The 27,859-nt window shown below is 46.1% G+C and overlaps 1 protein-coding gene and 1 non-coding gene across 2 annotated transcripts; one reads left to right on the forward strand and one right to left on the reverse strand.

The window, feature by feature from the left end:
- Positions 1-2,496: 2,496 nt before the first annotated feature.
- LOC144672335 (scavenger receptor cysteine-rich domain-containing protein DMBT1-like) lies at positions 2,497-27,636 on the forward strand. Its single transcript, XM_078534187.1, has 7 exons — positions 2,497-2,780; positions 4,802-5,116; positions 6,972-7,286; positions 7,955-8,269; positions 19,800-20,114; positions 23,882-24,001; positions 26,219-27,636. Exons 1-7 carry the CDS (start codon positions 2,570-2,572, stop codon positions 26,299-26,301), a joined length of 1,674 nt encoding a protein of 557 aa, XP_078390313.1. The 5' UTR covers positions 2,497-2,569; the 3' UTR covers positions 26,302-27,636.
- On the reverse strand, positions 11,311-11,382 carry trnad-guc (transfer RNA aspartic acid (anticodon GUC)). Its single transcript has one exon. It is a non-coding gene; the product is annotated as a tRNA-Asp (tRNA).
- Positions 27,637-27,859: the final 223 nt, after the last annotated feature.

A 27,859-nucleotide genomic window follows, 5' to 3' on the forward strand; every position in this document is an offset into this window, starting at 1 on the left:
TGAGTTTCTGTGATTCTGTGATTTTGACCAAACGTTTTAATGCAGGACAAATGTCTCTTTTTTTTTCTTTCAATTTTGCCTTCCTTTTATGTTATCCATCTGATTAAGGCACATATACTTAATTCTGGCTTAAAATAAAATAAAACAGCGGGTGACTTAAATTGGAAGTGATCAAAGGTCAATGAAGCTTTGCAATCACTCGTTTTTGCTTGGCATGCGATATTTCGGTGGTTGAGATGAAAATTGGACTCCCCACCCCTGAACTAAAATGTATTGGGTCAGGGGGCCACGGCCGTTTGAAGGCTCGGATGAAGAGGAGACGAAAATGATCCTGGCTTCATTGGAAAAGAATGTTTCACGCGAGGAAATCCGCTCACATCCTTTCTCCCTCTCCCTCCACAGGTTCGATCCAAGTGCGATTGCTGGATGGGAATGACCCTTGTTCGGGGAGAGTGGAAGTGTACAACAACACGTGGGGGTCGGTATGCGACGATTATTGGGACTTGCTGGATGCCAGTGTGGCTTGTAGGCAAATGGGTTGCGGACCCGCCGAATCAGCGCCGCAAGGCGCCCATTTCGGACCGGCAACGAGTTCCTTCTGGTTGGATAATATTGAATGCGAGGGGAGAGAGTCGAACCTCTTCCAGTGTCGAGCAAACTCGTTGGGAGAACATAACTGCGGCCCTGACGAGGCGGCGTCTATTATATGCTCAGGTGAAGATTTTTTTTTAACATGTGAGAGATCGTCAACAATATGTCTTGGGGTGTGTGTGTTTGTGTGTGTGATGGGGGTGGGGGGCGCGTGTGTTTCGGTGTGTGTATGTGTCTTAGTTTGTGCATGTGTGAGTGCAAATGTGAATTTGCATGTTTGTTCGTGTATTTCTCTGTGCTTTGGCTTGTCTGTGGGTAAGTTTACAGGCGTGAGTGCTTCAGTCTGTATGTACCAGTGTTTGTGTGCACGTGTGTTTAGGTGTGTGTGCATCATTGCGTGTGCGTGCATTTCTGTACGTGAGTGTGGGAGTGTGTATGCGTGTGTGCCAGTTTGTTCGTGTGTATCTTTCTATGTGTGTGTGTGTGTGGGGGAGAGATAGTTTGTGTGTTTTCGTGTTTCTCCGTGTGTGTCTATGCATTGAGTGCGTTTGGGTGTGTGTGTGAGAGAGAATGTGTATGTTAGCTTCTGGGTGTATGTACGTGTGTGTCTGTGTGTGTGTGTGTCCCTGTTTGTGTGTATGTTTCTGTGTGCGCCTGGGTCAGTGTGTGCCTGTGTGTGCCTGTGTGTTTGTGTGTGTGTGTGTGTCAGTGTGTGTGTTTGTCAGTGTGTGTAGGTGTCTGTGTGTATGTGTTTACGTGCCTGTTTGTATGTGCCTGTGCGTATGTGAGCATGTGTTTGTGTGTGTGTCCGTGTGTATGTGTGTAGATGTCTGTGCGTATGTGTGTAGGTGTCTGTGCGTATGTGTGTAGGTGTCTGTGCATATGTGTGTAGGTGTCTGTGCGTATGTGTGTAGGTGTCTGTGCGTATGTGTCTGCGTGTATGTGTGTAAGTGGCTGTGTGTATGTGAGTAGGTGTCTGTATGTGTCTATGTGTATATGTGTCTGTACTTATGCGTGTAGGTGTATGTGTGTATGTGTCTGCGGGTATGTGAGTAGGTGTCTGTATGTGTCTATGTGTCTGTGCGTATGTGTGTAGGTGTCTGTGCGTATGTGTGTACGTGTCTCTGTGTAGGTGTCTGTGTGTAGGTGTCTGTGTGTAGGTGTCTATGTATGTGTGTAGGTGCCTGTGTGTATGTGTATGTGTGTCTGTGTATGTGGCGGGCGGGGTGGGGGCAGGTGTTATGAGTTATTATTGCTTTGTCCTCCCGTTATTCTGGTCGACTGACATTTATTTTCAGGTTCGATGTAAAAGTGGGGAAACAGCGACTACAGTGCAAGAATAAATGAAGATAAATGATAACCCCCCTTGATGGTTTCAATGACAAGAGAAGAAAGCAAAACGCTATGGAGCGTGTGTGTCAGCTCGATTCCTTAATGTCTATTTCCCTCTTGCAAATTCAGCAAACATGACCTGTTAGGCCTGGATAAGTCTGGCCCCTGCAAGATTGTCTCTCTGCCAGTTCACTCAATCTTTTATTTTCAATTTCAGTAACATCCCAGGCAGTTAACAAATCGATCGAATTGCTGCAAATGCCCTCATGTATCTGTTGATTAAATCTGTGTTTAAGCTCATGTTCCTGAGGTCAGCCTCCCCATCACAGACAGGGACACCGCTCCACATTAGCGGCGGTGTCAGCCGAGTGTTTGGGACGGGAGATGATTCGCTCGACTAAAATGTCTTTGGACGGGAGAAGCGCTCGGGAGAAGACGTGGGCGCACGGAGGCGGAAACGCTGGCGGGAGAAGGGCGTTCCTTGTCAAGGAATATTTCAGTGGAGGGCAATGGCTTACCTTCCGTTCTCTTCCCTCCTTTAGACTCGATCCAAGTGCGATTAGTCGATGGGAATGACTCTTGTTCGGGGAGAGTGGAGGTGCATTACAACAACACTTGGGGAGCGGTCTGTGATGATAACTGGGACATGCTGGATGCGAGTGTTGTCTGTAGGCAGATGGGTTGTGGACCCGCCAAATCAGCTCCTGGAAGTGCCCATTTTGGAGCAGCCACTGGCTCCTTCTGGTTGGATGATGTTGAGTGCAACGGGACCGAGAGCAACTTATTTCCTTGTCGTGCCAATTCGTTGGGGGAACACAACTGCAGTCCCGGCGAAGCAGCCTCGGTTATATGTTCAGGTAAATATACTGTTTTTACTTGTTTAGCAACTGAAGGATAGTGAAAGACTATCGTTGATTTCGCCGGAAATTCAAACTCCCGCCCGATTTTAGGTTGTGCAATGAAATAACACGTGGATTGAATGGATATAAATGAGGGTAAATCTTAAATCGGGAGGATAGTTTTAGTGGTTGACGAAGCAAAGCAAAACAGACGGGGTGCACATGACGTGTTATCCCCTATTAAATACTTGCACAATAAGTTGAAATAAGTTGTTAGACTTAAGCAGGAGGGCGCACCGCTGTCGCTCTCTCTATCAGTTCAGAGCCATTCTAAAATTCCAATAGCACCTCAAGTGTTAGTGGGATTTGTGGGTTCAGTGTTAGTGGGATTTCTGGGTTCAGTGAAATTGGAATGTGTGGGATCTGTGTTTGTTCAATTTGGGGGTTCCAGGTTAGGGGTTTGAGGCTCTAAGAGTTATTGGGATTTCTGGGTTCTCTGTTAGTGGGACCTGGGGCTCAGTGTTAGTGGGATATGGGGTCCAGTGTTAATGGGATTTGGGGGTTCCGTGTTAGAGGTTTGAGGCCGAACCGTTAGTGGTATTTGTGGGTTCGGTGAAAGTGCGGTTCGGGGGTTCAGTGACAGTTTAGTGTCAGACCTAAGTATAAGTGGGATTTGGGGGTTCAGTGATAGTGGGATCTGGGTGTTCAGTGGTAGGCCGTTTCGGACCCATGTGTTAGTGAGATTTGAGGGTTCAGTGATAGAGGAATGTTGGGGTTCAGTGCTAGTGGGATTTGGGGATTCAGTGTAAGTGGGACCTGTGGGTTCAGTGAAAGTGTCGTTTGGGACCTAGTTTTTAGGGGGATTTTGGGGTTCAGTGTTAGTAGTATTTCGGGGTTCAGTAACAGTGGGGTTTCCGGCCTAAATATTAGTGGGATTTGGGGGTTCTGTGATCGTGGGATTTGGGGGTTCATTGTTAGTGGCATTTGGGGATTGAGTGACAGTTGGGATTCAGGACTAAATATTAGTGGGATTGGGGGGTGCACTGATTGCGCGCTTTGGGGCCTAAGTATTAGTGGTATTTCGGGGTTCAATATCAGGAGGATTTTTGGGTTCAGTGTAACTGGGGTTTGTGGGTTCAGTGAAAGTGTGGATTGGGACCCAATTGTTGTGGGATTTAGGGTTTCAGTGATGTGTTTTCAGGCCTATGTGTTATTGGGATTTGGGGGTTCAGTGAAAGTGCGATTTGTGGCATCTGTGATATTGCGATTTGAGGCCTAGGTGTTAGCTGGATTTGGGGGTTCAGTGTTAGCGGTTTGAGACCTACTTATTTCTGGGATTAGGGGGTTCAGTGTTAGTGAGATTTGCGGGTTCTTTGATAGTGCAATTACATGCCTACGTGTTAGTTGGATTTGTGGGTTCAGTGTTAGTCGAGTTTGCATGTTCAATGATAATGGGATTTGCGGGTTCAGTGTTAGTGGGATTTGTGGGTTCAGTGATAGTGGGATTTGTGGGTTCAGTGATAGTGGGATTTGTGGGTTCAGTGGTAGTGGGATTTGTGGGTTCCGTGTTAGTGGGATTTGTGGGTTCAGTGATAGTGGGATTTGTGGGTTCAGTGTTAGTGGGATTTGTGGGTTCAGTGATAGTGGGATCTGCGGGTTCCGTGCAAGTGGGATTTGTGGGTTCAGTGTTAGTGGGATTTGTGGGTTCAGTGATAGTGGGATTTGTGGGTTCAGTGATAGTGGGATTTGTGGGTTCAGTGATAGTGGGATTTGTGTGGTCAGTGTTAGTGGGATTTGTGGGTTCAGTGTTAGTGGGATTTGTGGATTCAGTGTTAGTGGGATTGCCAGATGAGTGTTTGAGATGGAAGATGATTCGCTCGACTAAAATGTCTTTCGGTGGGAACAGAAGCAGGCGTAGCACTCGGAAGGAGACATGGGCGCACGGAGGCGGAAACGCTGGTGGGTAAAGGGCGTTCCCTTTAAAGGAATATTTCAGTGGGGGACACTTGCCTACCTTCTGTTCTCTTCCCTCGTTTTAGATTCGATCCAAGTGCGATTGGTCGCTGGGAGTGACTCTTGTTCGGGGAGAGTGGAGGTGCATTACAACAACAGTTGGGGAGCAGTCTGTGATGATAACTGGGACATGCTGGACGCGAGTGTTGTCTGCAGGCAGATGGGTTGTGGACCCGCCAAATCAGCTCCTGGAAGCGCCCATTTTGGAGCAGCCACTGGCTCCTTCTGGTTGGATGAGGTTGAGTGCAAAGGGACCGAGAGTAACCTATTTCCTTGTCGAGCCAATTCGTTGGGGGAACACAACTGCAGTGCCGGCAAAGCGGCCTCGGTTATATGTTCAGGTAAATATACTGTTTTTACTTGTTTAGCAACTGAAGGATAGTGAAAGACTATCGTTGATTTCGCCGAAAGTTCATAATCCCGCCCGATTATAGGTTGTGTCGTGAAATAACAAGTGGATTGAATGGATATAAATGAGGGTAAATCTTAAATTGGGAGGATAGTTTTAATGGTTGACGAAGCAAAACAGATGGGGTGCACATGCGGGGCTGACCTGTTATCCCCGATTTAATACTTGCACAATAAGTTGAAATAAGTTGTCATACTTAAGCAGGAGGGCGCACCGCTGTCGCTCTCTCTATCAGCTCAGAGCCTTTCTAAAATTCCAATAGCACCTCAAGTGTTAGTGGGATTTGTGGGTTCAGTGTTAGAGGGATATGGGGTCCAGTGTTAATGGGATTTGGGGGTTCCGTGTTAGAGGTTTGAGGCCGAAGTGTTAGTGATACTTGTGGGTTCGGTGAAAGTGGGGTTTGGGTGTTCAGAGACAGTTTAGTGTCAGGCCTAAGTGTAAGTGGGATTTGGGGGTTCAGTGATAGTGGGACCTGGGTGTTCAGGGGTATGCGGTTTTGGTCCCATGTGTTAGTGGGATTTGTGGGTTCAGTGATAGAGGAATTTTGGGTTTCAGTGCTAGTGGGATTTGGGGATTCAGTGTAAGTGGGACCTGTGGGTTCAGTGAAAGTGTGGTTTGGGACCTAGTTTTTAGGGGGATTTTGGTGTTCAGTGTTAGTAGTATTTCGGGGTTCAGTAACAGTGTGGTTTGCGGCCTAAATATTACTGGGATTTGGGGGTTCTGTGATCGTGGGATTTTTGGGTTCGTTGATAGTGGCATTTGGGGGTTCAGTGACAGTTGGGATTCAGGACTAAATCTTCATGGGATTGTGGGTTTCAGTGATAGCGCTGTTTGGGGCCTAAGTATTAGTGGGATTCGGGGTTCAATATCAGGAGGATTTTTGGGTTCAGTGTAAGTGGGGTTTGTGGGTTCAGTGAAAGTGTGGTTTTGGACCCAATTGTAAGTGGGATTTAGGGTTTCTGTGATGTGTTTTCAGGCCTATGTGTTATTGGGATTTGGGGGTTCAGTGATAGTGGGATTTGTGGCACCCGTGATAGTGCGATTTGAGGCCTAGGTGTTAGTTGGATTGGGGGTTCAGTGTTCGGGGTTTGAGACCTATGTATTAGTGGGATTAGGGGGTTCAGTGTTAGTGCGATTTACGGGTTCTGTGATAGTGCAATTTCATGCCTATGTGGTAGTTGGATTTGTGGGTTAAGTGTTAGTCGAGTTTGCATGTTCAATGATAATGGGATTTGGGGGTTCAGTGTTAGTGGGATTTGTGGGTTCAGTGATTGTGGGATTTGTGGGTTCAGTGTTAGTGGGATTTGTGGGTTCAGTGTTAGTGGTGTTTGTGGATACTGTGATAGTGCACATTCAGGCCTAAGTGTTACTTGGATTTAGAGGTTCTTTGTTAGTGGCATTTGTGGGTTCAGTGTTAGTTGGACTTGGTGTTTCAGTGTTAGGCAGTATGAGACCCATGTGTTATTGGGATATGGTTGTTCGGTCAATGTAGGAGTTGGGAGTTTGGTGTTAGTGGGGTTTGGGTCCTCAGTGAACGTGCGGTTTGGGGACTAAGTGTTACTGGGATTTCTGGGTTCAGTGATAGTGGGGTTGCCAGGCGAGTGTTTGAGATGGAAGATGATTCGCTCGACTAAAGCGTCTTTCGGCTTGAACAAAAGCAGGCGTTGCATTCGGAAGGAGACATGGGCGCACGGAGGAGGATACGCTGGCGGGTAAAGGGCGTTCCCTGTAAAGGAATATTTCAGTGGAAGACACTTGCCTACCTTCTGTTCTCTTTCTTCCTTTAGATTCAATCCAAGTGCGATTGGTCGCTGGGAATGACTCTTGTTCGGGGAGAGTGGAGGTGCATTACAACAACACTTGGGGAGCAGTCTGTGATGATAACTGGGACATGCTGGACGCGAGTGTTGTCTGTAGGCAGATGGGTTGTGGACCCGCCAAATCAGCTCCTGGAAGCGCCCATTTTGGAGCAGCCACTGGCTCCTTCTGGTTGGATGATGTTGAGTGCAAAGGGACCGAGAGTAACCTATTTCCTTGTCGTGCCAAATCGTTGGGGGAACACAACTGCAGTCCCGGCGAAGCGGCCTCGGTTATATGTTCAGGTAAATATACTGTTTTTACTTGTTTAGCAACTGAAGGATAGTGAAAGACTATCGTTGATTTCGCCGGAAATTCAAACTCCCACCCGATTTTCAGTTGTGCAATGAAATAACAGCTGGATTGAATGGATATAAATGAGGGTAAATCTTAAACCGGGAGTATGGCTTCATTGATTGGCGAAGCAAGACAGGACCGACTGCACATGGGGGGCTGATCTGTTATCCCCTGTTTAACACTTGCACAATAACCTGAAATAAGTGGATAGACTTAAGCAGGAGGGCACACCGCTGTCGCTCTCTCTACCAGTTCAGAGCCTTTCTAAAATTCCAATAGCATCTCAAGTGGGTAACAAATGGGTACAATAGCTGTAAACGCCCTTATGTTTATGTTGATTACATTTTTGGTTTAAGCTTATTGTGGGCTATCGCCATCATGTTGAAATTCCCGCCGCAGACAATAATTTAGCCCCGCTTTATCCGCACACCAGACGAGGGTTTGAGATCAAAATCTACTCCCTCGACTGAAAGGTAGTTCAGTGGGAACATTAAACAACTGGCGTAGTCAGCAGGAGGCACAGAGGCGGAAGTGCTGGCGATTCCCGGTCGCTTCGTGTGAAAGAAAAGTCCCTGGAGCGCAAAGGGTGTCAACCGTCTGTTCTCTTCCCTTTCAGAGTCGATCCCATTGAGACTGATGGATGGGGTGGGCTCCTGTTCCGGGAGAGTGGAGCTGTACTATAACCACACGTGGGGAGCGGTCTGCGACGATAACTGGGACTTGCTGGATGCCAGTGTTGCCTGTAGGCAAATGGGCTGTGGATCCGCCAAATCAGCGCCGCAAAGCGCCCGTTTCGGACCGGCAACGAGTTCCTTCTGGTTGGATGATGTGAACTGCAAGGGGAGAGAGTCCAACTTATTCCAGTGTCAAGCAAATTCGTTGGGGGAACATAACTGCAACCCTAGCGAAGCGGCGTCTGTTATATGTTCAGGTAAAGATGTATTTTTTTTTTCTCCAGCTATTGAGGGATAGTCGAAAATGTTTGTCTTGCTGTGTGTGTGTGTGTGTGCCTGTGGCGCGGGCGAGCTGGGAGGTATGCGGGTGGGTGTGGTGTGTTAGTATTGCTTTGCCATTCTTGCCGACTAGCATTTATTTGTAGTCTTGATGTTGGAGTGGCGGGGGGGGGATAGCGACTGCAGTGAAAGAATAAATGTAGATGAATGATAACTGCCCTTGACGTTTTCAATGACAAGAGAAGAAAGCAAAACGCATGTGTGTCAGGTCGATTCCTTATTGTCTATTTCCCTCTTGAAAAATCACTGTTAGTGGGATTTTGGGGGTTCCATGTTTGGGGTTTGAGGCCTTAGTGTTAGTGGGATTTGTGGGTTCAGTGATAGTGAGAATTGGGGGTTCAGGGATCGTGGGATCTGAGGTTCAGTGTAAGTGGGAGTTCTGTGTTCAGTGATAATGGGGTTTGGGGGTTTCAGTGTAAGTGTGATTTGTGGGTTCAATGTTCATGGGATTTGGGTTTTTTTTTGGACCCAATAACAATTGGGTCCCAAACCACACTTTCACTGAACCCACAAACCCTAATCCCACTAGGTCTCAAACCCCTAACACTGAACCCCCAAATCCAACTAACACCTAGGCCTTAAATCGCACTATCACAGATGCCACAAATCCCACTATCACTGAACCCCCAAATCCCAATAATACATAGGCCTGAAAAGACATCATCACTGAAACCCCAAATCCCACTAACAATTGGGTCCCAAACCACACTTTCACTGAACCCACAAACCACAGTAAACATTACCTGTTAGGCCTGGATTGGTCTGGCCCGTGCACGATTGTCCCAAAATGTTTTATTTTCAATTTCAGTAACATCTCAGGCAGTTCACAAATCGATCGAATTGCTGCAAATGCCCTCATGTATCTGTTGATTAAATCTGTGTTTAAGATCATGTTCCTGAGGTCAGCCTCCCCATCACAGACACGGTCGCCGCTCCACATTAGCGGCGGTGTCAGGCGAGTGTTTGAGATGGAAGATGATTCGCTCGACTAAAAAGTCTTTGGGCGGGAGCAGCACTCGGGAGAAGACGTGGGCGCACGGAGGCGGAAACGCTGGCGGGAGAAGGGCGTTCCTTGTCAAGGAATATTTCAGTGGAGGACAATGGCTTACCTTCCGTTCTCTTCCCTCCTTTAGACCCGACCCAAGTGCGATTGGTCGATGGGGGTGACTCTTGTTCGAGGGGAGTGGAAGTGTATTATAACAACACTTGGGGAGCAGTCTGTGATGATAATTGGGTCTTGCTGGATGCGAGAGGAGGCAAGTGGGCTGTGGATCCACCAAATCAGCGCCGCAAAGCGCCCATTTTGGACCAGCAACGAGTCCATTCTGGTTGGATGATGTTGAGTGCAAAGGGGCCGAGGGTAATTTATTCCATTGTCAAGCCAAGTCGCTGGGGGAACACAACTGCAGCCCTAACGAAGCAGCCTCGGTTATATGTTCAGGAGAGTAGGTCTTATTTGTTTTTTTTTTTAGCAAGTGAAACACGGAGGGTGTTGAATTCGCCAGAAGTTCAAACTCAAACTGAGCGACTGTGAGCAGGTTATTGCTGTACATGTGCCACGTGATAGCACTTTAGTCGATGCTTCCAATCATTGTGCTGATGATGGAGACTGGAATCATTGTTCGGGCAATTGGCCATGTTGGGTTTGTCCTGCTTGATATGGGCAGGGCATACTAGAGCCTAGGAGGCAAGTATTAAATAGAGGTGGTCTCCCATTTAAGGTGGAGAGATGTTTTTCCTTCTCTCAAAGGGCTGTGAACCCTTGAAACTCTCTCCCCCAGCGTGCGGTGGAGGCATGCTGCTAAATATTGGCAAGGCAGCGTCTCTCACTTGTTCAGGTAAAGGTGGATTTGTTTTATGATGTTCGGGGAAGCAGCGCATCTGATTTGGTAAATCCTATTACAAGCAATCACCGTGTTGCATCTCTCTGATGATGTTTGGATGCTACAGTGATACTCAGCGAATATGCATTTTAGATCTTGTTCTCATCCCCAATGGTAGCAGACGGGTAATTCACAGAACCACACTAATGGCCAGGATGCATTTTGTATAAGTTTTACCAGGGCAGCTCCAGGTTTCAAATTCACTTAATAAACGCATATGGAAGAAATGACACCATAATACTATCAGAACATCTTACAGAACAACAACAGTTTAGTTCACTAATATTCCGAGGAAAGGAATTTATTTAGTGCAAACAGTAAATGATATGAATGGCATTTCAGGAACGCACACGCTTTACTCTTAACTGCCCTCTTTAAAAACCTAGGAGAAATTCGATTAATGGCAATTAAGGATGTATAATGCGTGTCGACACTTGTAACAATGCCTATACGATGGTAATCTATTCCCTCGCATATTCCCCACATCGCTTGATTGAAAAGGTGAACTAGGATGCAGTTACTCTGTTTCTTTAACAATATATAGATAGAAAAAAAAAGAGAAGCGAGGAACAATATTGACGCAACTGGTGAAAGGGAAGGATTCTGAAGTTATCCTGCATCCTTAGCTAAATTACATCTTCAGTGAAGTTGTGTTTGTAGAGCGCAAAGAGGCGCCACCAGATCCAGAGGGTGCAACCTATAGGGCTTCCCTTAAGCACAGGCACAATGAATTGCAGCCGCATCCTTTCCTGTGAGCTTTTCTGATTGGGCGAATGCAAACTCAGTATTGTACTGCATTCATGTCTGGCAATGCGCTGTAAAAACAAAAGACTACCATTTTCTCCTTTAGCCCTGTATGTGTTTTTTTGTCACAATGGCGTGGCATCACATTGTGGTGAAGGTCTTGAGAAGGACCTTGAACAGCACGTCGAGTTTAATTTCCTGTTCAACATCACCTTATTCAGACCGATGTTATTTTAATTCAATTTCTGTACTGAAATAGAACGTAGACCTACGGATGATAATCTCAGTTGTAGGGTCCTCTACTCTTCTTGTAATGGTTAAAATATAGCATCCTCCCCGGCGGGGAATTGAACCCCGGTCTCCCGCGTGACAGGCGGGGATACTGACCACTATACTAACGAGGAATTGATGCATAAATGTTTAAATGGTCGTAAAATGAGCCTTTAGTAAAACAATCTCGAACAACCCCATTTCAGTAATAAGTGTAACAGTTTTCTAGTCACATAATGATTCAGTCAATAACCACACGTAAAGATATATATATAGATATTATATATCTATATATATAAATATATATATATATCTATATATAAATAAATATATATATATATAAATATGTCTATATATATAGATTATATATATTTTTATATAGATATATATATATTTATATATATAGATATATAAGATATATATATATAGATATATAGATATTGCTTTATGTATTCCTAATTTTAATATCAATGTAAGTCAAAATAACCAACTACCCCGATTTGCTGGATTTGGATCCTGCATATGATCCAGTTGTTGAAGCTTAAACGTCAATGCTCAGAATTCGGCACACTAATTTGAAGAATAATTCGGCAGAAGACGCAGCCATAATGTTTTAACAAAAAATAAAACGTGGGGGAGAAACACGATTCCTAGTGAAAGTCTGCTTCAGTGATTCTATGCTCAATCGGCAGTAACTATCCAGATATCAGCAGTATCAGGTCAGAGCTGCAGATTCCCTTGCATTGCATTGATACCCAAATACAAATACACTCCAGTCTGACCCGATATGTTTTTTTCCCCCGCTACTCCTTGGCAGTATTCTACTGGATCTGTGTCTCTTCCAACCAAAGTTAAACCCGATCCCTTGAATTTGTTCAACTTAACCACTCTTGCATCCTGCAGAACAATTCCCAGTCAGACTGGTGGATGGTGAGAACGCGTGTTCAGGGAGAGTGGAGATCTACTACGGTAACACGTGGGGGACAGTCTGTGACGACGATTGGGACATATTTGACGCTGAGGTTGTCTGCACAGAGCTGAATTGCGGCTTTGCTCAGTCTGCACCCGGGAACGCCGTGTCTGGGCAAGGGAACTCATCGATCTGGCTGGACTCCGTCCAATGCAATGGTTCTGAGTCCTACCTGTGGAAGTGTCAGTCAAAAGCCTTCGGTCAGCACAACTGCAATCACCGTGAGGATGCGTCTGTAGTTTGTTCAGGTACAGCATGAGTTTATCTTTTTCTCTATAAGAGGGGGTGAAACGTCAAATTAAAGAATTAGTTATGGAGAAGAGAAAAATAAAAAGTGAGATGAAAGAAGGGCAGAAATGAAGGATAATATGCGAAACTGCAACTTCACAGAATCACACAAAATGCAGAAGAGGCCCTTCGGCCCGTCGGGACTGCACCGACACTGTGAGAAACACCTGAACTAACCTAATCCCATTTACCAGCACTTGGCCCCATAGCCTTGAAAGTTATCACGTGCCAAGTGCTCATCCAGGTACTTTTTAAAGGATGTGAGGCAACCCGCCTTCACCACCCTCCCAGGCACAGCATTCCAGATCGTCACCACCCTCTGGGTAATACGGTTTTTCCTCACATCTCCCCCTAAACCTCCTTCCCCTCACCTTGAACTTATGTCACCTCGTGACTGACCCTTCAACTAAGGGGAACAGCTGCTCCCTATCCACCCTGTCTATGCCCCTTATAATCTTGTACACCTCGATCAGGTCGCCCCTCAGTCTTCTCTGCTGCAACGAAAACAATCCAAGTCTATCCAACCTCTCCTCATCACTTAAGTGTTTCATCCCAGGCAACAACCTGGTGAATCTCCTCTGCACCCCCTCCAGTGCAATCACATCCTTCCTATAATGTGGCGACCAGAACTGCACACCGTACTCCAGCTGTGGCCTCACCAAGGCTCTGTAAAACTCCAACATGACCTCTGTACTTTTGTAATTTATTCCTCGATTGATAAAGACAAGTGTCCCATCTGCCTTTTTCCCCACCCCACTAACATGCCTCTCCACCTTCAGAGATCTATGGACACACACGCCAAGGTCCCTTTGTTCCTCAAAACTTCTTAGTGTCATGCCGTTCATTGAATACTTCCTAGTCAAATTATTCCTTCCAAAGTGCATCACCTCACACTTTTCAGGGTTAAATTCCATCTGCCACTTATCTGCCCGTTTGACAATCCCTTCTATATCTTCCTGCAGCCCTAGACACTCAACCTCACTGTTAACCACCCGGCCAATCTTTGTGTCATCCGCAAACATTCTAATCCTACACCCCACACACATCATTTCAAACGCTTTTTGGGAGCATGATGTATTATTTCCAGTCGCACTTATTGAAAACAAATGTGTCCCGCCATAATCAGGGAGGCACCGCCTCATTTTGGTGAAGGTTGTTCAGGGAGGTAATCCAACATGGTGGAGGGATTCAATTCACTTATTTGATCATTAACGTGAGACCTTCAGAATAACGCAGACCATCAGCCAAAGGAATTTGCTCCCAGGGAATTCAGGAGCATTGTTTTGAGTACAGGCCACTAAGAAGAGATGTTTCAGGCATTAAAGGCAACAGAGATTTCTTGGGGCAAAACCTAGTTCAAAGACGCTTTCTCATTTTCCAAGGCCTGATAATCTACATCCCAAGGTACTAAAGGGATTGACCATGGAAATAGTGGATTCTTTGGTTGGCACCTTCGAAAATTCCGACGATTCTGGAACATTCCCGGCAGATTGGAGGGTGGTAAATGTCACCCCACTATTTAAAAATGAGTGAGGGAGAAAACAGGGAATTACAGGCTGATTCGCCTAACACCAGTGGCAGGCAAAATGCTAGAGTCTATTATAAAGGATGTGATGACAAGACACTTAGAAAACATCAACGGGATTAGACAGTCAGCATGGACTTATGAAAGGGAAATCAGGTTTGACAAACCTGCAGAATATTTGTGAGGATGTAACGATTAGAATAGATAAGGGAGAACCAGTGGATGTGGTGTATTTAGATTTTCGGAACATTTTTGATAAAGTCACACGTAAGAGATTCGTGTGCAGAATTAACTCACCTGGGTTTAGAGGGGTTCCAGATTAGCATGGATGTCGAATTGGTTCACAGACAGGAAACAGAGAAAATATATTGTCTTATTTTGGTGTGGTAGGCGCTGACTAGTGGGGTATGGCAGGGATCAGAGCTTGGATTGTTCCAGTTGTTTCATGGTACATATGAATGATTCAGTTTGGGAACCAGATGTAATATTTCCAAGTTTGCTGATGACACAAAGCTGGGTGGGAATCCTGAGGGGTGAGAAGGATGGTAAAGAGGCTTCTAGGCGATTTGGGCAAGTTACGTAAGTGGGTAAATAAATGGCAGATGCAGTATTACTTCGAAATATGCGAAGTTACCAATTCTGGTAGGATAAACAGAACGGTAGATTACTATTTAAATGTTAATATGTTGGGAAATATTGACGGACAAAGGGATCTGGGCGTCCTTGAACATCAGCCCCTGATAGAGATTGGGCTGGTGTAGCAAGCAGTTAGGAAGGCAAATGGTACGTTGGCTTTCTTTACAAGATGAGTTGAGTACAGGAGCAAGGATGTCTTCTTGCAGCTGCACTGAGCATTGGTGGGACCACACCTGGAGCATTGTGTGCAGTTTAGGGCTCTGTACCTAAGAAATGATATACCTGCCACAGAGGGAGTGCAGCGAAGGTTCACCAGACTGATTCCTGGGATGGCAGGATTGCCATAGGAGGAGAGATTGGGTTGACTAGGACTGCATTCACTGGAGGTTTTGGAGAATGAGAGGGGACCTCATTGAAACGGATAACATTCTGATAGGGCTGGATGGACAGGATGCAGGGATGATGTTCCCTCTGGCTGGAAGGCCTAGAACAAGGGGTCACACTCTTAGGATAAGGGATGGGCCATACAGGAGTGAGATGAGGAGAAATTTCTTCACTCAGAGAGGGCGGTGGACCTGTGAAATTCTCTACCACAGAGGGCTGCGGAGGCCAAGTCACTGAATATATTTGTGAAGGATTCAGATGTCTAGATGGGAAAAGGTGTCCAGGGGGATGGGGAGAGAGCGGGAGTATGACATTGGGATAGGGGATCAGGGCATGACCATATTGAATGGCGGAGCGAGCTCGAAGAGCCGAATGGCCTAATCCTGCTCCTCGATTCCATGTCCGTGATTCCAAATAAGAAAGGGAACTCGCGGTTCCCTCCACCATTGGCACAGATCAGCTCGCCAGTCACGGACTGTCGCCAATGCCCATGGATTGCATGGCACCTCAAACAGCCTATTGGGCACAGGACGTGATGACGGACTTAACCGGCAATGGGGAGTGCCATAGCCGACGGTGCTGCCCCATTTGAAATGGGGGAGGGGGATGGTGACAATGAGTTCCATTGTGAAATAGAGGGCGGCAGATTAGACATTTGAAAACTGCAAGCGACAAACTTGGCCCTGGGTTATGAAACACAGCACGTCACTTCCAAATTAAAGGCCGTGGTCACCTTTGTGGCATATTACATGACATCATGAATCATCATGAAGTGAAATGTATTGAAAATTAGTTAGCAATGCGTTTGAGTGCAGCCTTATTATAAGAGGAGATGGGCATGTACTTCCATCGGAGGCCAAGGGGATTATCTTTGTACAGGTATAATTGCCCACAGACGCTTTTTTTTTGTGGTCAGTGCTGTGGTTCTGCATGAGCTATTTAACCTGCCGAGCATTAGCACAGATACCCTCATGACCCAAACCGTGTGACTCATTCTTGCCCACTTATGAGCTATGGTGCTCAATGTGGAACGAAATGATGGGGCGTGGAATTTCAAACCTGTGTTAGGCATTTCCAATTGAAGAGGCAGGGTCATATTTTGGGATCCGTACGGGAGAAGGGTATGATGAGCTACAGAATATACATTTTGCAGATGATGCAATAAATAGAGTTAAATGTTTTTGTACCCCATGCAGTTACCTTTAGGTTCTGCTCGTTCACTGTCACTGAGTTAGAGATAATGTGAGGTATTTTAATATGTGATTGCAGACCGCCCACTAAAGCCCACTCTCTCTCTGGGGAGGAAGCATGGCGTGTTCATGACAGGAGAGACCGTAACATTGACCTGCACGGCTTTGAGTCCATACGCAGGGAGCACCTTTTATTTGAAGAAAGCTGGTGGCGTTGATCCCATTGCCTCTGAAACTGCTCCGGATGGAGTTTACCGCATCACCTTCTCCATCCAGGATGCGGGTGCGAGTGAGAGTGGGACCTACACATGTCACTATCAAACGATTAAATCCGGAAAACTTGCAACGTCAGAGAGCAGTGAGCCTGTGCAGGTATCGTTAACAGGTCAGTCTGAGCGAATCAATGCGGGGCAGGATAGTGCATTGCGCCTCTATCTGGCTGTCAGACTTTGCTCAGTTTGTAGGACATTCAATGCTGAGCTAGAATAACGCGGGCTGAACTCCTACCCCACAAGGATGAGGAATGAACCCGATGCTCCTGTCTAGGACTTAGGGCGCTTTGCAGTCATTGAAACACACACACACACACACACATAAATACAAACACAAACACACACACACATAAATACATACACAAACACACACACACACACAAGCACACAAACACATACACAAACACGCATAAACAAGCAAACAAACACACACACACACACACAAACACACGCACAAACACAAACACACACACAAACACATACTCAGACATATACTAACACGCACACACACAAACACAGACATACTAACACGCACACACACACACAAACACACATATACTAACACGCACACACACACACACAAACACACACATATACTAACAGAAATACACACACACAAACACACATATACAACACGCACACAAACACATAAGCAAGCATGCAAACACACACGCACATACACACAAACACGCGCGCGTGCGCGCATTCGCGCACATAAACACGCACACAAACTAAAACACACATTCATACTCACAAACACACACACACAGAGAAGCAGACACACAAATTCACGCACACAAACACATACATACACACAAACACATACATACACACAAACAAACGCACACACACATACGCGCATACACACACTCATTCATACACACAAACACAGATATACACATACACTCACAAATGCACATAGAAACAAACATACGAATACCCACACGCACAAATCCACACAGACACACACAAACGTGCGCGAATGAACACACACAAACAAACACACACACACACACACAAACTCCCACACAGGCACAGGCACAGATACATTCTCGAGTTTGAACCGTTTTCCTCTGCCTATCCATTCATTCCAATCATGAAATCAACTAAAAAGTTAACGCAGCGAAGGAATGGACCGCAGTCAATGTAAACATGTTCTGCAGGGACAAGGAACGCGTGTTCATGCCGGCTTTGGGAGGCAAATCCTCATTTCAGCGCTCCCTCCACAGATAGTGTCATTGTTCCTCATTGGAGATTTTGTCAGAAGACAGGCTAGGGGGGTGAAATATGATTCCCTGAAATGAAATGTCATTAGGCGGGAGCAAAACACACGATTTAGGCCAAGGAGAGAGAGAGCTGGGAAGAGCAGGGAAGAAACTTGCTGCTGGAATCATTTGTCTCCATGCAAAATAAAAATAATAGGTCCCCGGGAGCCTCTCTTTTTACCTCCTGCGCCTTTACCTTTTCTTCAGATTCAGTTCCAATGAGATTGGTGAACGGGAGTGACTCTTGTTCGGGGAGAGTGGAGGTTTATTCTTACAGTACCTGGGGAGCGGTCTGCGACGATAACTGGGACGCGATGGATGCGAGTGTTGTCTGTCAGCAATTGGGCTGCGGATCCGCCAACTCAGCTCCGGGAAGCGCTCGTTTTGGACCAGCAATTGGATCCTTCTGGCTGGATGAGGTTGACTGCAAAGGGACTGAGTCCAACTTATTTGAATGTCAATCAAATTCGTTGGGGGAACATAACTGCAACTCTGGAGAAGCAGCGTCTGTTATCTGTTCAGGTAAAGAGTTCCCCCCTCCTCCCCCTCCCCCCCACCCCCCCCTCTAATTTCACAAAGGCGTCACACCGAAGTTGAAATATCGCCTTCCAATTAAGCCATATTTTGTATCCTTAGCTAATCTCAATATTTGTTGACAATGCTAGTAATCTAAGAGGAGCTGCTGGTGAGGATGGATCTTAGCCACAGCGTGAGGGAGCTAATAGGCGGTCGGAATGGGCGGAGATGGACGGAAATGTGATGGGGAGAAGGCGGGAGAATGGGATTGAGAAACTTATCAGCCATGGATTGAATGGCGGGGCTGATTCGATGGGCCGAATGGCCTAATTTCAGCTCTTATGGTCTTATGGAAATGGCGTTAGCAAACAGGCTACCATCTGGCTCTGACTAACGACTCGTGAAGCATTTAAATTCCAAGGACATCCCAAGATGTTTGGCTGTGGATTGGGTTTGTTCCAAATGTCCCCCGGATTTAGGTACGGGAGCCTGTTCGTGCTCCATGAGGACTCGCGTCTTCATGGCAACCCTTCCCATCACAGACAAGACCATAAGACCATGAGACATAGGAGCAGCCCATCGAGTCTGCCCCGCCATTCAGTCATGGCTGATCAGTTTCTCAAACCCATTCTCCCGCCTTCTCCCCGTAACCTTTGATCCCCCTTACCCATCAAGAACCTATCTCTCTCGGTCTTAAGTACACTCAATGACCTGGCCTCCACAGCCTTCTGTGGCAATGAATTCCATAGATTCACCACTCTCTGGCGAGAGAAGTTTCTCCTCATCTCTGTTCTAAAAGGTCTTCCCTTTACTCTGAGGCTGTGCCCTCGGGGTCCTAGTCTCTCCTACTCATGGAAACATCTTCCCCACGTCCCACTCTATCCAGGCCTTTCAGTATTCTGTAAGTTTCAATCAGATCCCCCCTCATCCTTCTAAACTCCATCGAGTATAGACCCAGAGTCCTCAAACGTTCCTCATAGGTTAAGCCTTTCATTCCTGGGATCATTCTCGTGAACCTCCTCTGGACCCTCTCCAGGGGCACAGCACATCCTTCCTGAGATACAGGGGCCCAAAAATTGCTCACAATATTCTAAAATGTGGTCTGACCAGAGCCTTATAAAGCCTCAGCAGCACATCCCTGCTTTTATATTCTAGTCCTCTCGAAATAAATGCCAACATTGCATTTGCCTTCCTAACTGCCGACTCAACCTGCAAGTTAACCTCAAGAGAATCCTGGACTAGGACTCCCAAGTCCCTTTGCACTCCAGACCTTTTGGTCCCCATTCTGTGCTCGTCAACAGAACGGTTGAGATGGAAACCCCATTCCATGCACTGAAATATATTTCTGCAAGACAAAAAAATGAATGTTAAGACTCAGTTTAAAAAAAATGGACAACAAATGGAATCTCAAGTAACAGGAATGCTGCTGAAGTCCTATTGTTTCTAGATAATACATATTTCGCCTGAAGGCTCTCTTTACCCATCTGCTCTGTTCCCTCCGTTAGGGCCAATTAAAATGCGACTGATGGACGGAACGGGCCCTTGTTCGGGCAGAGTGGAAGTGTATTATAACCACACCTGGGGAGCGGTCTGTGCTGACCATTGGGACATGCTGGATGCCAAAGTGGCTTGCAGGCAAATGGGCTGCGGATCCGCCAAATCAGCCCCTCGCGGTGCCCATCCCGGAGCCGGGTCTGGACCCTTTTGGCTGGGCGGTGTCGAGTGCGCGGGGACAGAGCCGAATATACTCGAGTGTCGGAGGAATCGGTGGGGAGGGAACAGCTGCGACGCGGGAGAGGCGGCTTCCATCGTGTGCACAGGTACAGTTCGGCGCCTTCGACCGCTTTTTCCGGACGGTATCACAGCTCCCCTCGGCTCTCCCTTTGCACAGAAACACATCAAAATGCCTCACTTTGCATTATGGAAATCCCCCAGAAGCCTGCTGCTTAGACATGCACCAATTGAGTCGTTGTACCAGTCAACCGCTCAGTTTTAGACAAGCGAATGGAAATTTAGATTTCAATCCAATTGACCTTTGAACGGAGAGGATTGCAGGTGGGCTATTTAGACTAAAAAAAAAACACTGAGCTTGAAGCACAGTCATCGCCAGGCGAGGATGGGTGAATTAGACGAGAGGTCCCAAGGTCATCAGCATTGAGACTGGCTTCCAATATCCATACCTGAATTCAACCTCCATGCGTGGCCCCGTGAGGGATTTGAACCCACGTAGCCCGGGGAATGAGGCAGGTGCCTCTGTATTACCCGGCCAGTGACATTACCAGTCCGCCACCCCCTGAAGCCTTCCAACATTTGTCATATAGAATCCCAAATTGACGTCACTCGTACTAGTATCGCTTGGATTAAATGGCCGCCCCATGTTCTTTATCTCAATGTGTCTCACGCTTGGGGGTGAAGGGATTATCTGGTGGAGAAAGGTTTAACTGGCTCCGCCTGTACACTTTAAAGTGCAACTCTTTCGAGTACATTCACAGTTCTTGACTTTTTTTTTCCGGGAGTTGGACATGAACCCACAACCTTCTGACACAAAGGCGAGGGTGCTATGAACTGAGCCACAGCTGACACCTCAAAGGAAGGAGAGCTGGTCTGATTGAAACGTGGATGAACCTGAGAGGACTTAATGGCTTAGATGCAGGAGGAGGGGATGTTTCCTGCTGTGGGTGGGGCTAGAAATAGGGGACGTAATTTCAAAATAAGAGAGTTACATTTTATCAAGGAGATAAGGATTATTTTGTCTCTCCCACATTTTTCGTTGGCATGTGCGATTCTCTTGCCCAGAGAGCAGAGGGGGGGCTTTTGGTCAATGAATGTACTCCAGGCAGAGTTAGCCAGATGTTTGACAGGCAAGCGGGTCAAGGGTTATGGAGTGGGGGAGAGGGGAGTGCAGACAGAAAGCGGAGTTGAGACCACCACCAGGCCAGCCATTATCCGATTGAATGGCGGGGCAGTCTCGATGGGCCGCTCCTACTGGTAAGCCCTATGTTCACAGCCTACGAGCCTCAGTCACATCTTGCCAGCGCTGTGATGTGATGAGAGACGAGTGAAACCCGTTATTGTCTGGGCGCAAGGCAATGGTTTGAGGAAATCTTTCGCACTAGGGCACAGTTGTGTTCATGGGGCACTTCAGGTCCTTTGCGAATTTGCTGGGGGTGATGTCTATGGCCTTTGCTTTCATTGAACCCGCCCACGTTGCGTCACCACGTCCATCTCAAATTATTGAATGACCTTTTGAAAGCTGCCGAGACATGAAAGGCTCTACATGGACCAGGGTTCGGCCGTCCCAATCTCGTCTGCGTCCTAGAGTCACAGAGTCTGCAACACAGAAAAAAGGCCCTTCGGCCCATCGAGCCAGCGCCGGTCAAACAAGTACCGAACTATTCTAATCCAGTTTGCCAGCACTAGGCCCATAGCCTTGAATGCCATGGCAAGTGCACATCCTAATACTTCTTCAATGTTATGAGGGTTTCTGCCTCTATCACCCTTTCAGGCAGTGAGTTCCAGATTCCCACAACCCTCTGGTTGAAAACATTCGCGCTCTCATCCCCTCTAAACCTCCTTACCTTAAATCAATGCCCCCTGGTTATTGATCGCTCCACCAAGGGGAAAAGTTCCTTCCTGTCTACCCTATATATGCCCCTCATAATTTTATACACCTCAATCATGTCCCCCCTCAACCTTCCCTGCTCCAGGGAAAATTACCCCAGTCTATCCAATCTCTCCACATAACTAAAACTCTCCAGCCCAGGCAACATCCTGGTAAATCTCCTCTGCACTCTCTCTAGTGCAATCACACCCTTCCTATCATGCCAGAACTGCATGCAATACTCTAGCTGTGGCCTAACCAGCGCCTCCTTGAGGGAAAATAGAGCGTGGGTTCGGGGTCTGAGCACAAACTGTTGGTTAACCTTTCGGTGCAGGAGAGAAGGATTGCTGCATGATGTCTTTTCCTGCCGAATTTTGGATGAGGCATTACAGGAAAATCGCGCCTGTGCGCTGAAGCGGAGGTCAGAGAGCCTGGGGATATATTTAAATTGAGAAAAAGGGTGAGAAGGAGAGGGTGGGAGGGTTTGCGGTGAGGGGAGCTGCCGGGCGGAGGTGGTTTGTGAGGTGGGTCACGGTGTAAATATATGTGACCTGGCCAACATTTCCCATTCAATTAGCATCACTAAAACAGAATATCTGGTCAGTATCTATCTTCTGTTTATCTAACGGAGAGAAATGGCGTTGGCTGAACTTCCAAAGGACATCACAATCATTCTGGGTCACGAAATGTGCCGTACAGTTTTTTCCTGCACAATGATAGACCCTTGCTCAAATATAGAGGGGTGAATAACCAAGGGTCACAGATTTAAGGTAAGAGGTAGAAGGCTAAGAGGGGAGATGAGGGGAAATTTGAGTCTGGAGCTCACGGTCTGAAAGGGTGGTTGAGTCAGAAACTCTCGCAACACTTAAGAAGTGTTCAGATATTCACTTGCCTTGCCATAGCCTCCAGGGCTATGGGCCAAGCGCTGGGAAATGGGATCAGTGCAGTCAGATCTTTGTTGACCGTCGCTGATACGATGGGCCGAATGGCCTCCTTCTGCGCTGTGGAGGTCCATGAGTCTATCTCTGATTCTCCTGTTCTTGTCCAGTCACTGAACCGACAACAATATTCTAAGATATTAGTTCATATGGGGACCTGATGATTGATCTTCGTTTGACTGGTCAGGCCCGGTGCATGAATATTCGGCACCCTGGACCAACAGGCAGCCTTGTTACCCCTCCTCCCCGCCACAATTACCTTCCGAGGTATTATGAATTAGCGTGTATCACCTTTCTGCATTCACGATCACAGGTTTATCTGAGTTGAGCCAGTAGAATATCCTGATGCTGTTTGCACACTCTGATCTTTCTACACCTTGCACAGCGCATGTACTAGAAAGTAAATGCACAGAGTAACGTTCAAATCAGTCAGTTGATCTAATGTTACATGTCCCTGCAAAAGTTACTGGCCGAGTTTATGCACATTTGCACAGTCAGTAATGGTTATGATCGATTTGACCTTGTTCTACTGCGAGTTATTTGTTTCTAGTTAAAATTCTGGAGCAGTCACATAGAATGTGCACATTTGTAAAACTCAGATAAATGGGATGGACAATATCATATCAGATTTTGGGCGGGAAAAAAGTGCAATGTAATTTTTTGGGAAGCGTATGTATGTTAGGAGAAAGGTCTACCCCTTATCATTCCCGTTCCTGAAGCCTGTTTGCTGACACATGGGTATTCCCATGTAAACTCCATTGACTCCTCTCCCAACTCCGCCCCGGCCCCCAAAACACCCGCCGCAAACTTTTCCCCCTCAAGTTTACCCTCCTGGTTACACAGCTTGGGATAGAATTCCGCCATTTCCCTATTTTAACCATTGCTGGGGGTGCATTTCAGGCACCAGGTCCCTTTAGTACATTTTTTTTTGACCACCTTTAAATGTCAAGTTGGAACATGCAATGGTAGGAATTCGTTCACTTTAAGGCCAACGTGACAGTTTTACCAACGCTTATTGTTATTATTATTATTATTATTATTATTGCAGGTCACCATTTGGTGGAAGGATCAATGCGCCTCTGCCTTTCTGTTGTGTTGCTGGTCCTGATTGTAATCTTACTGACCACGCAACTGAACACCAATCACAGGAGCAGAAGGAGCACATTGGGTAATACGCCTGTGAATTGATTTAAACGATAGTAAATTTAGAATTCGGTGATTTATTGATTTTTTTTCCAGCTTTTTTCCATAACAGTGAATATAGTTTTTGTTTTGAAGCAGGACATGTCACAGATTAGGCCCCTCTGTGGGTGGTCAAAATTACAACGATGGTGCCACATGTGTGGGTCACTGAATGCACTCAGTGTCCATCTTACCATCACCGGTTTGAATGTTCCACAGAAGTTCCATCAGGCAGCTGATTGGAGGTAGAAGCGCTGAAGAAATTAGTTTCCATCCAAATTGCATAATGTCTCAACGATTTACAGGAATCCCATCGCTTGGCTCTGTGCTCTGATTCTGTAAACGGAGGAGTTTGATAAGAACAAGAACCGACACTGCTGGAATGAAAAGGAAACTCAGCTGGTCTCACAGTATCTGTGGAGAAGAGGAGCAGAGTTAACGTTTCGGACCCGTCTGACCGCAGGGCTGATGAGAAGTCGACATGTGATGGGATTGATACTGTTTATGAGGGAGGGGGCTGTGGGGAGCAGGGGAAGGTGGATAGAAGGTCAGTGATAGGTGGGTGCTAAGGAGAGATTGACAAAGATGTCATGGAGACGAGACAAAGGGAGAGTTAAGGATAGTGTTAAAGGCTAAAGAAGGTGCTGATGGTGGCATAAAGGTTAAGGAAGCAGAGTGTGTTAATAGCCGGACGAGGGTCAGCACTCTGTGACAGATCAACGTAGAACCAGCGACAGATGGCCCCTCTTGCCCGGGGTTGAGGAGGTGGGGTTGTGGGGTGTTTGGGGGTGGGGGGTTGGGTGCAGGGGGCCCTGGTTTGGGAAAAAAGGATAGAGGAAGATATCATGATTTTTTTTTTAAAAAGTGATACAACAATGAATAAATGAAAAAGGTGAATAAAAATACATTTTAAAAGGGATGAAGATTGTTCTTTAGCTCTGAAGAAGGGTCATGCAGACTCGAAACGTTAACTCTGTTTCTCTCTCCACAGATGCTGTCGGACCTGCTGAGTGTTTGCAGCATTTTCGGTTTTTATTTCAGATTTCCAGCATCTGCACTATTTTGCTTTTATTTGAGCTTTAATGGAATTTCGCCCTCATATTACAAAGATACATTATCTACCAATACATCACCAGGCATGTGTAACTCTGACTGTATCGGAACTATACACCCCACCACTGAAGCAATGGTATCTCTCCCCAGGCCATTTGTTTATCTTCTTTGTTATTTTATGGTTTGTGGGCATCCTTGGCAATTGTTACACAACCCTAATTGCCCCTGAGCTGAATGGCTGGCGAGGCCATTTCAGAGGGCAGTTAAGATTCAGCCACCTTGCTATATGGGTCTGGAGTCACATGTAGGCCAGACCAGGTAAGGAAGCCAAATTACCTTTTCTAACTAGTGAACCAGATGGGTTCTTACTCCAATCGATTATAGTTTCATGGTCTCCACGACAGAGAATAAATATTTTACATTCCAGATTTAGTAACTGCCCCCCCTTGAGCATCAGCCCGGGCTCCGGATTACTAGTCAAACCACCTCACCACTGCGCCACCACCTCTCCAGTTGAGGGGAATGAAATGGGCAATTGCATCTCAACGTGCTCGGTCTGATGATCAGTCCAGAAGATCATTTTGACCCTGATCCCTGATGCTCCCCTTCTGTGATCATCTTATCTCCAACCTGGTTTACACGACCTTTAAAAAAAAATAAACGAGTTAGCACGTCTCCTGCAACGATCGGCTGACATAAACGGTTTTCATTATAGATAGGCCCTATAAAATAGTTAAATGTCCAACTGCCTATTTCCAGTAGAGTGATGAAGCATAATGTGGTGTTACATTGCCTGCGTTTCTGCCTGCTGCCTATATGTGTGATTTCATCAGCATAATTGTGGTTGTCTAAGTGTCATGCGGACTGCTTTAGGAGACCAGAATTCCCGAATATATGATCAGTGGATGGACCCGCAGTAGAGTTCTGCCTAGCCAAGTCTTTAATATTGTCTGGCTGCTTCTTCTATAGTCGGCCCCTTGCTCTTCCTCTGTTAATTCTGCCAGTGAGGATTAAGCACTTCAAAACTGTTGCATGGATAACACGTCCGAGTAATTTCATGTGTCTTATTTTTGTTATTATTACCATCACCTTGACATTGCAAAAACAGCTTTCATTGTGCCTGATCGATATGTGTGTTTTACCACCACAGAAAAATCTAATCCCCGATGCGTGGAAGCTTCTGGATTGTTCTCAAGCGCAGCAGACGACCTGTATGAAGAAGTCAGCCTGTAGCTAATGATGTGGCACAATCCGCTGGTGCTTATCGCGTGGTCAAGTTGAGTTATGTGATTCACGAAAGGTGCAATTTGGGATTGAGCTCATCAACATTGGAACTCCATAAACAACACGTCACATCATTCTACTTGGAAATTTGAATGCTTGGTTACTATTTCATATTTAATATGCCTCTGCAAGCGTTTTGCTGCATACTTGCATTCTGCTTTGATGTTGTTAACACAATGTTCTATGAAGGGATTTCACTCTTTCCATGTTGTTCGATGACCTCCTTGAAAACTGAAAGCAAGCTACTGAGAACATCGTAAGCCCCCAGCATCACAACGCCACTTTATCACCCTGCCTGACAAATCAGTGCCAATGTCCACCTGGGTCTGCAATTTGTACCATTATAGCAATTTAATGGTAACTAAGAAGGCCAGGCTGCACGACACATACACAGGCAGACAGAGAGACACACACACACATAAACAAACATACACAAACACACATACATGCACACACACAAACACACATACACACAGGCACAAACACACATACAGACACACAGACACACACACTTATAAACAAACACACACACATATGCACACACACAAACACACATACAAACAGACACAAACACACATAAACAAACAAACACATACGCACATAAACAAACACACACACATCCACACACACAAACACACATAAACAAACACACACATACATGCACACACATATACGCACAGACAAACAAGATAGACACACACACAGACACACACGCAGACACACACACTGAGACACACAGACTGACACACACACACACACACACAGTCATGTTAGCTATGTGCACAATGCATTATTGAATATGGAGACTCCTGGCATACATTTCGCCAATGATTCTGAAGCCTGAAATGTGCCATCTCCTGAAGACTGCATTTGTTCTCTAGCAAAGCCTGAGAGTTTATCTTCAGTACAGGCTGGGGAACTATGAAATGTGAATAAAAAATACCAAAATGGTGTGACATTGTCACAGCTGAAAGCATGTGAATTCAGAGTCACAATGTACAAAGGCAAGTTCCGTTAGATTGTGGACGTAGAGATTTCTGATGGGAAAAACATAAACGTATTAGGTACCTATTAGGTAACAGCAGCGAAAATATTGTGTAGCATGAAATATAGCAGATTAGCAAAGTATAACCATGCCAAAGCAAGAGGAATATCTCCGTTTGTAAGATAATGGCAGTAACTAAGCAGAATTAATGAGTGTGATTATGGAGATACATTATTTATTGAGCCATGGAGCAATAAATTACAGAAATTAAAGAAGAGAAGGCCATTTCCCAAGCTGATCTGTCCCACCATTCTGTAAGGTTATGGCTGATCTGGCTGCAGCCTTAATTCCAATATCCTGCTTTAATGCTGTGTGTGTGTGTGTGTGAATGTGAGTATGTGTGTGTGCGTGTGTGTGTGTGAGAGAGAGATTCTGAGAGTTTCCAGCAGAGAGTGCATTGGTAAAGGTGTGTGTGTGTGTATGTGTGAATGTGAGTGTGTGTGTGTTATTCTGAGCGTATCC

The sequence above is a fragment of the Cetorhinus maximus genome, chromosome 38 (genome assembly GCF_964194155.1).
Source record: "Cetorhinus maximus chromosome 38, sCetMax3.hap1.1, whole genome shotgun sequence".
NCBI lineage: Eukaryota > Metazoa > Chordata > Chondrichthyes > Lamniformes > Cetorhinidae > Cetorhinus > Cetorhinus maximus.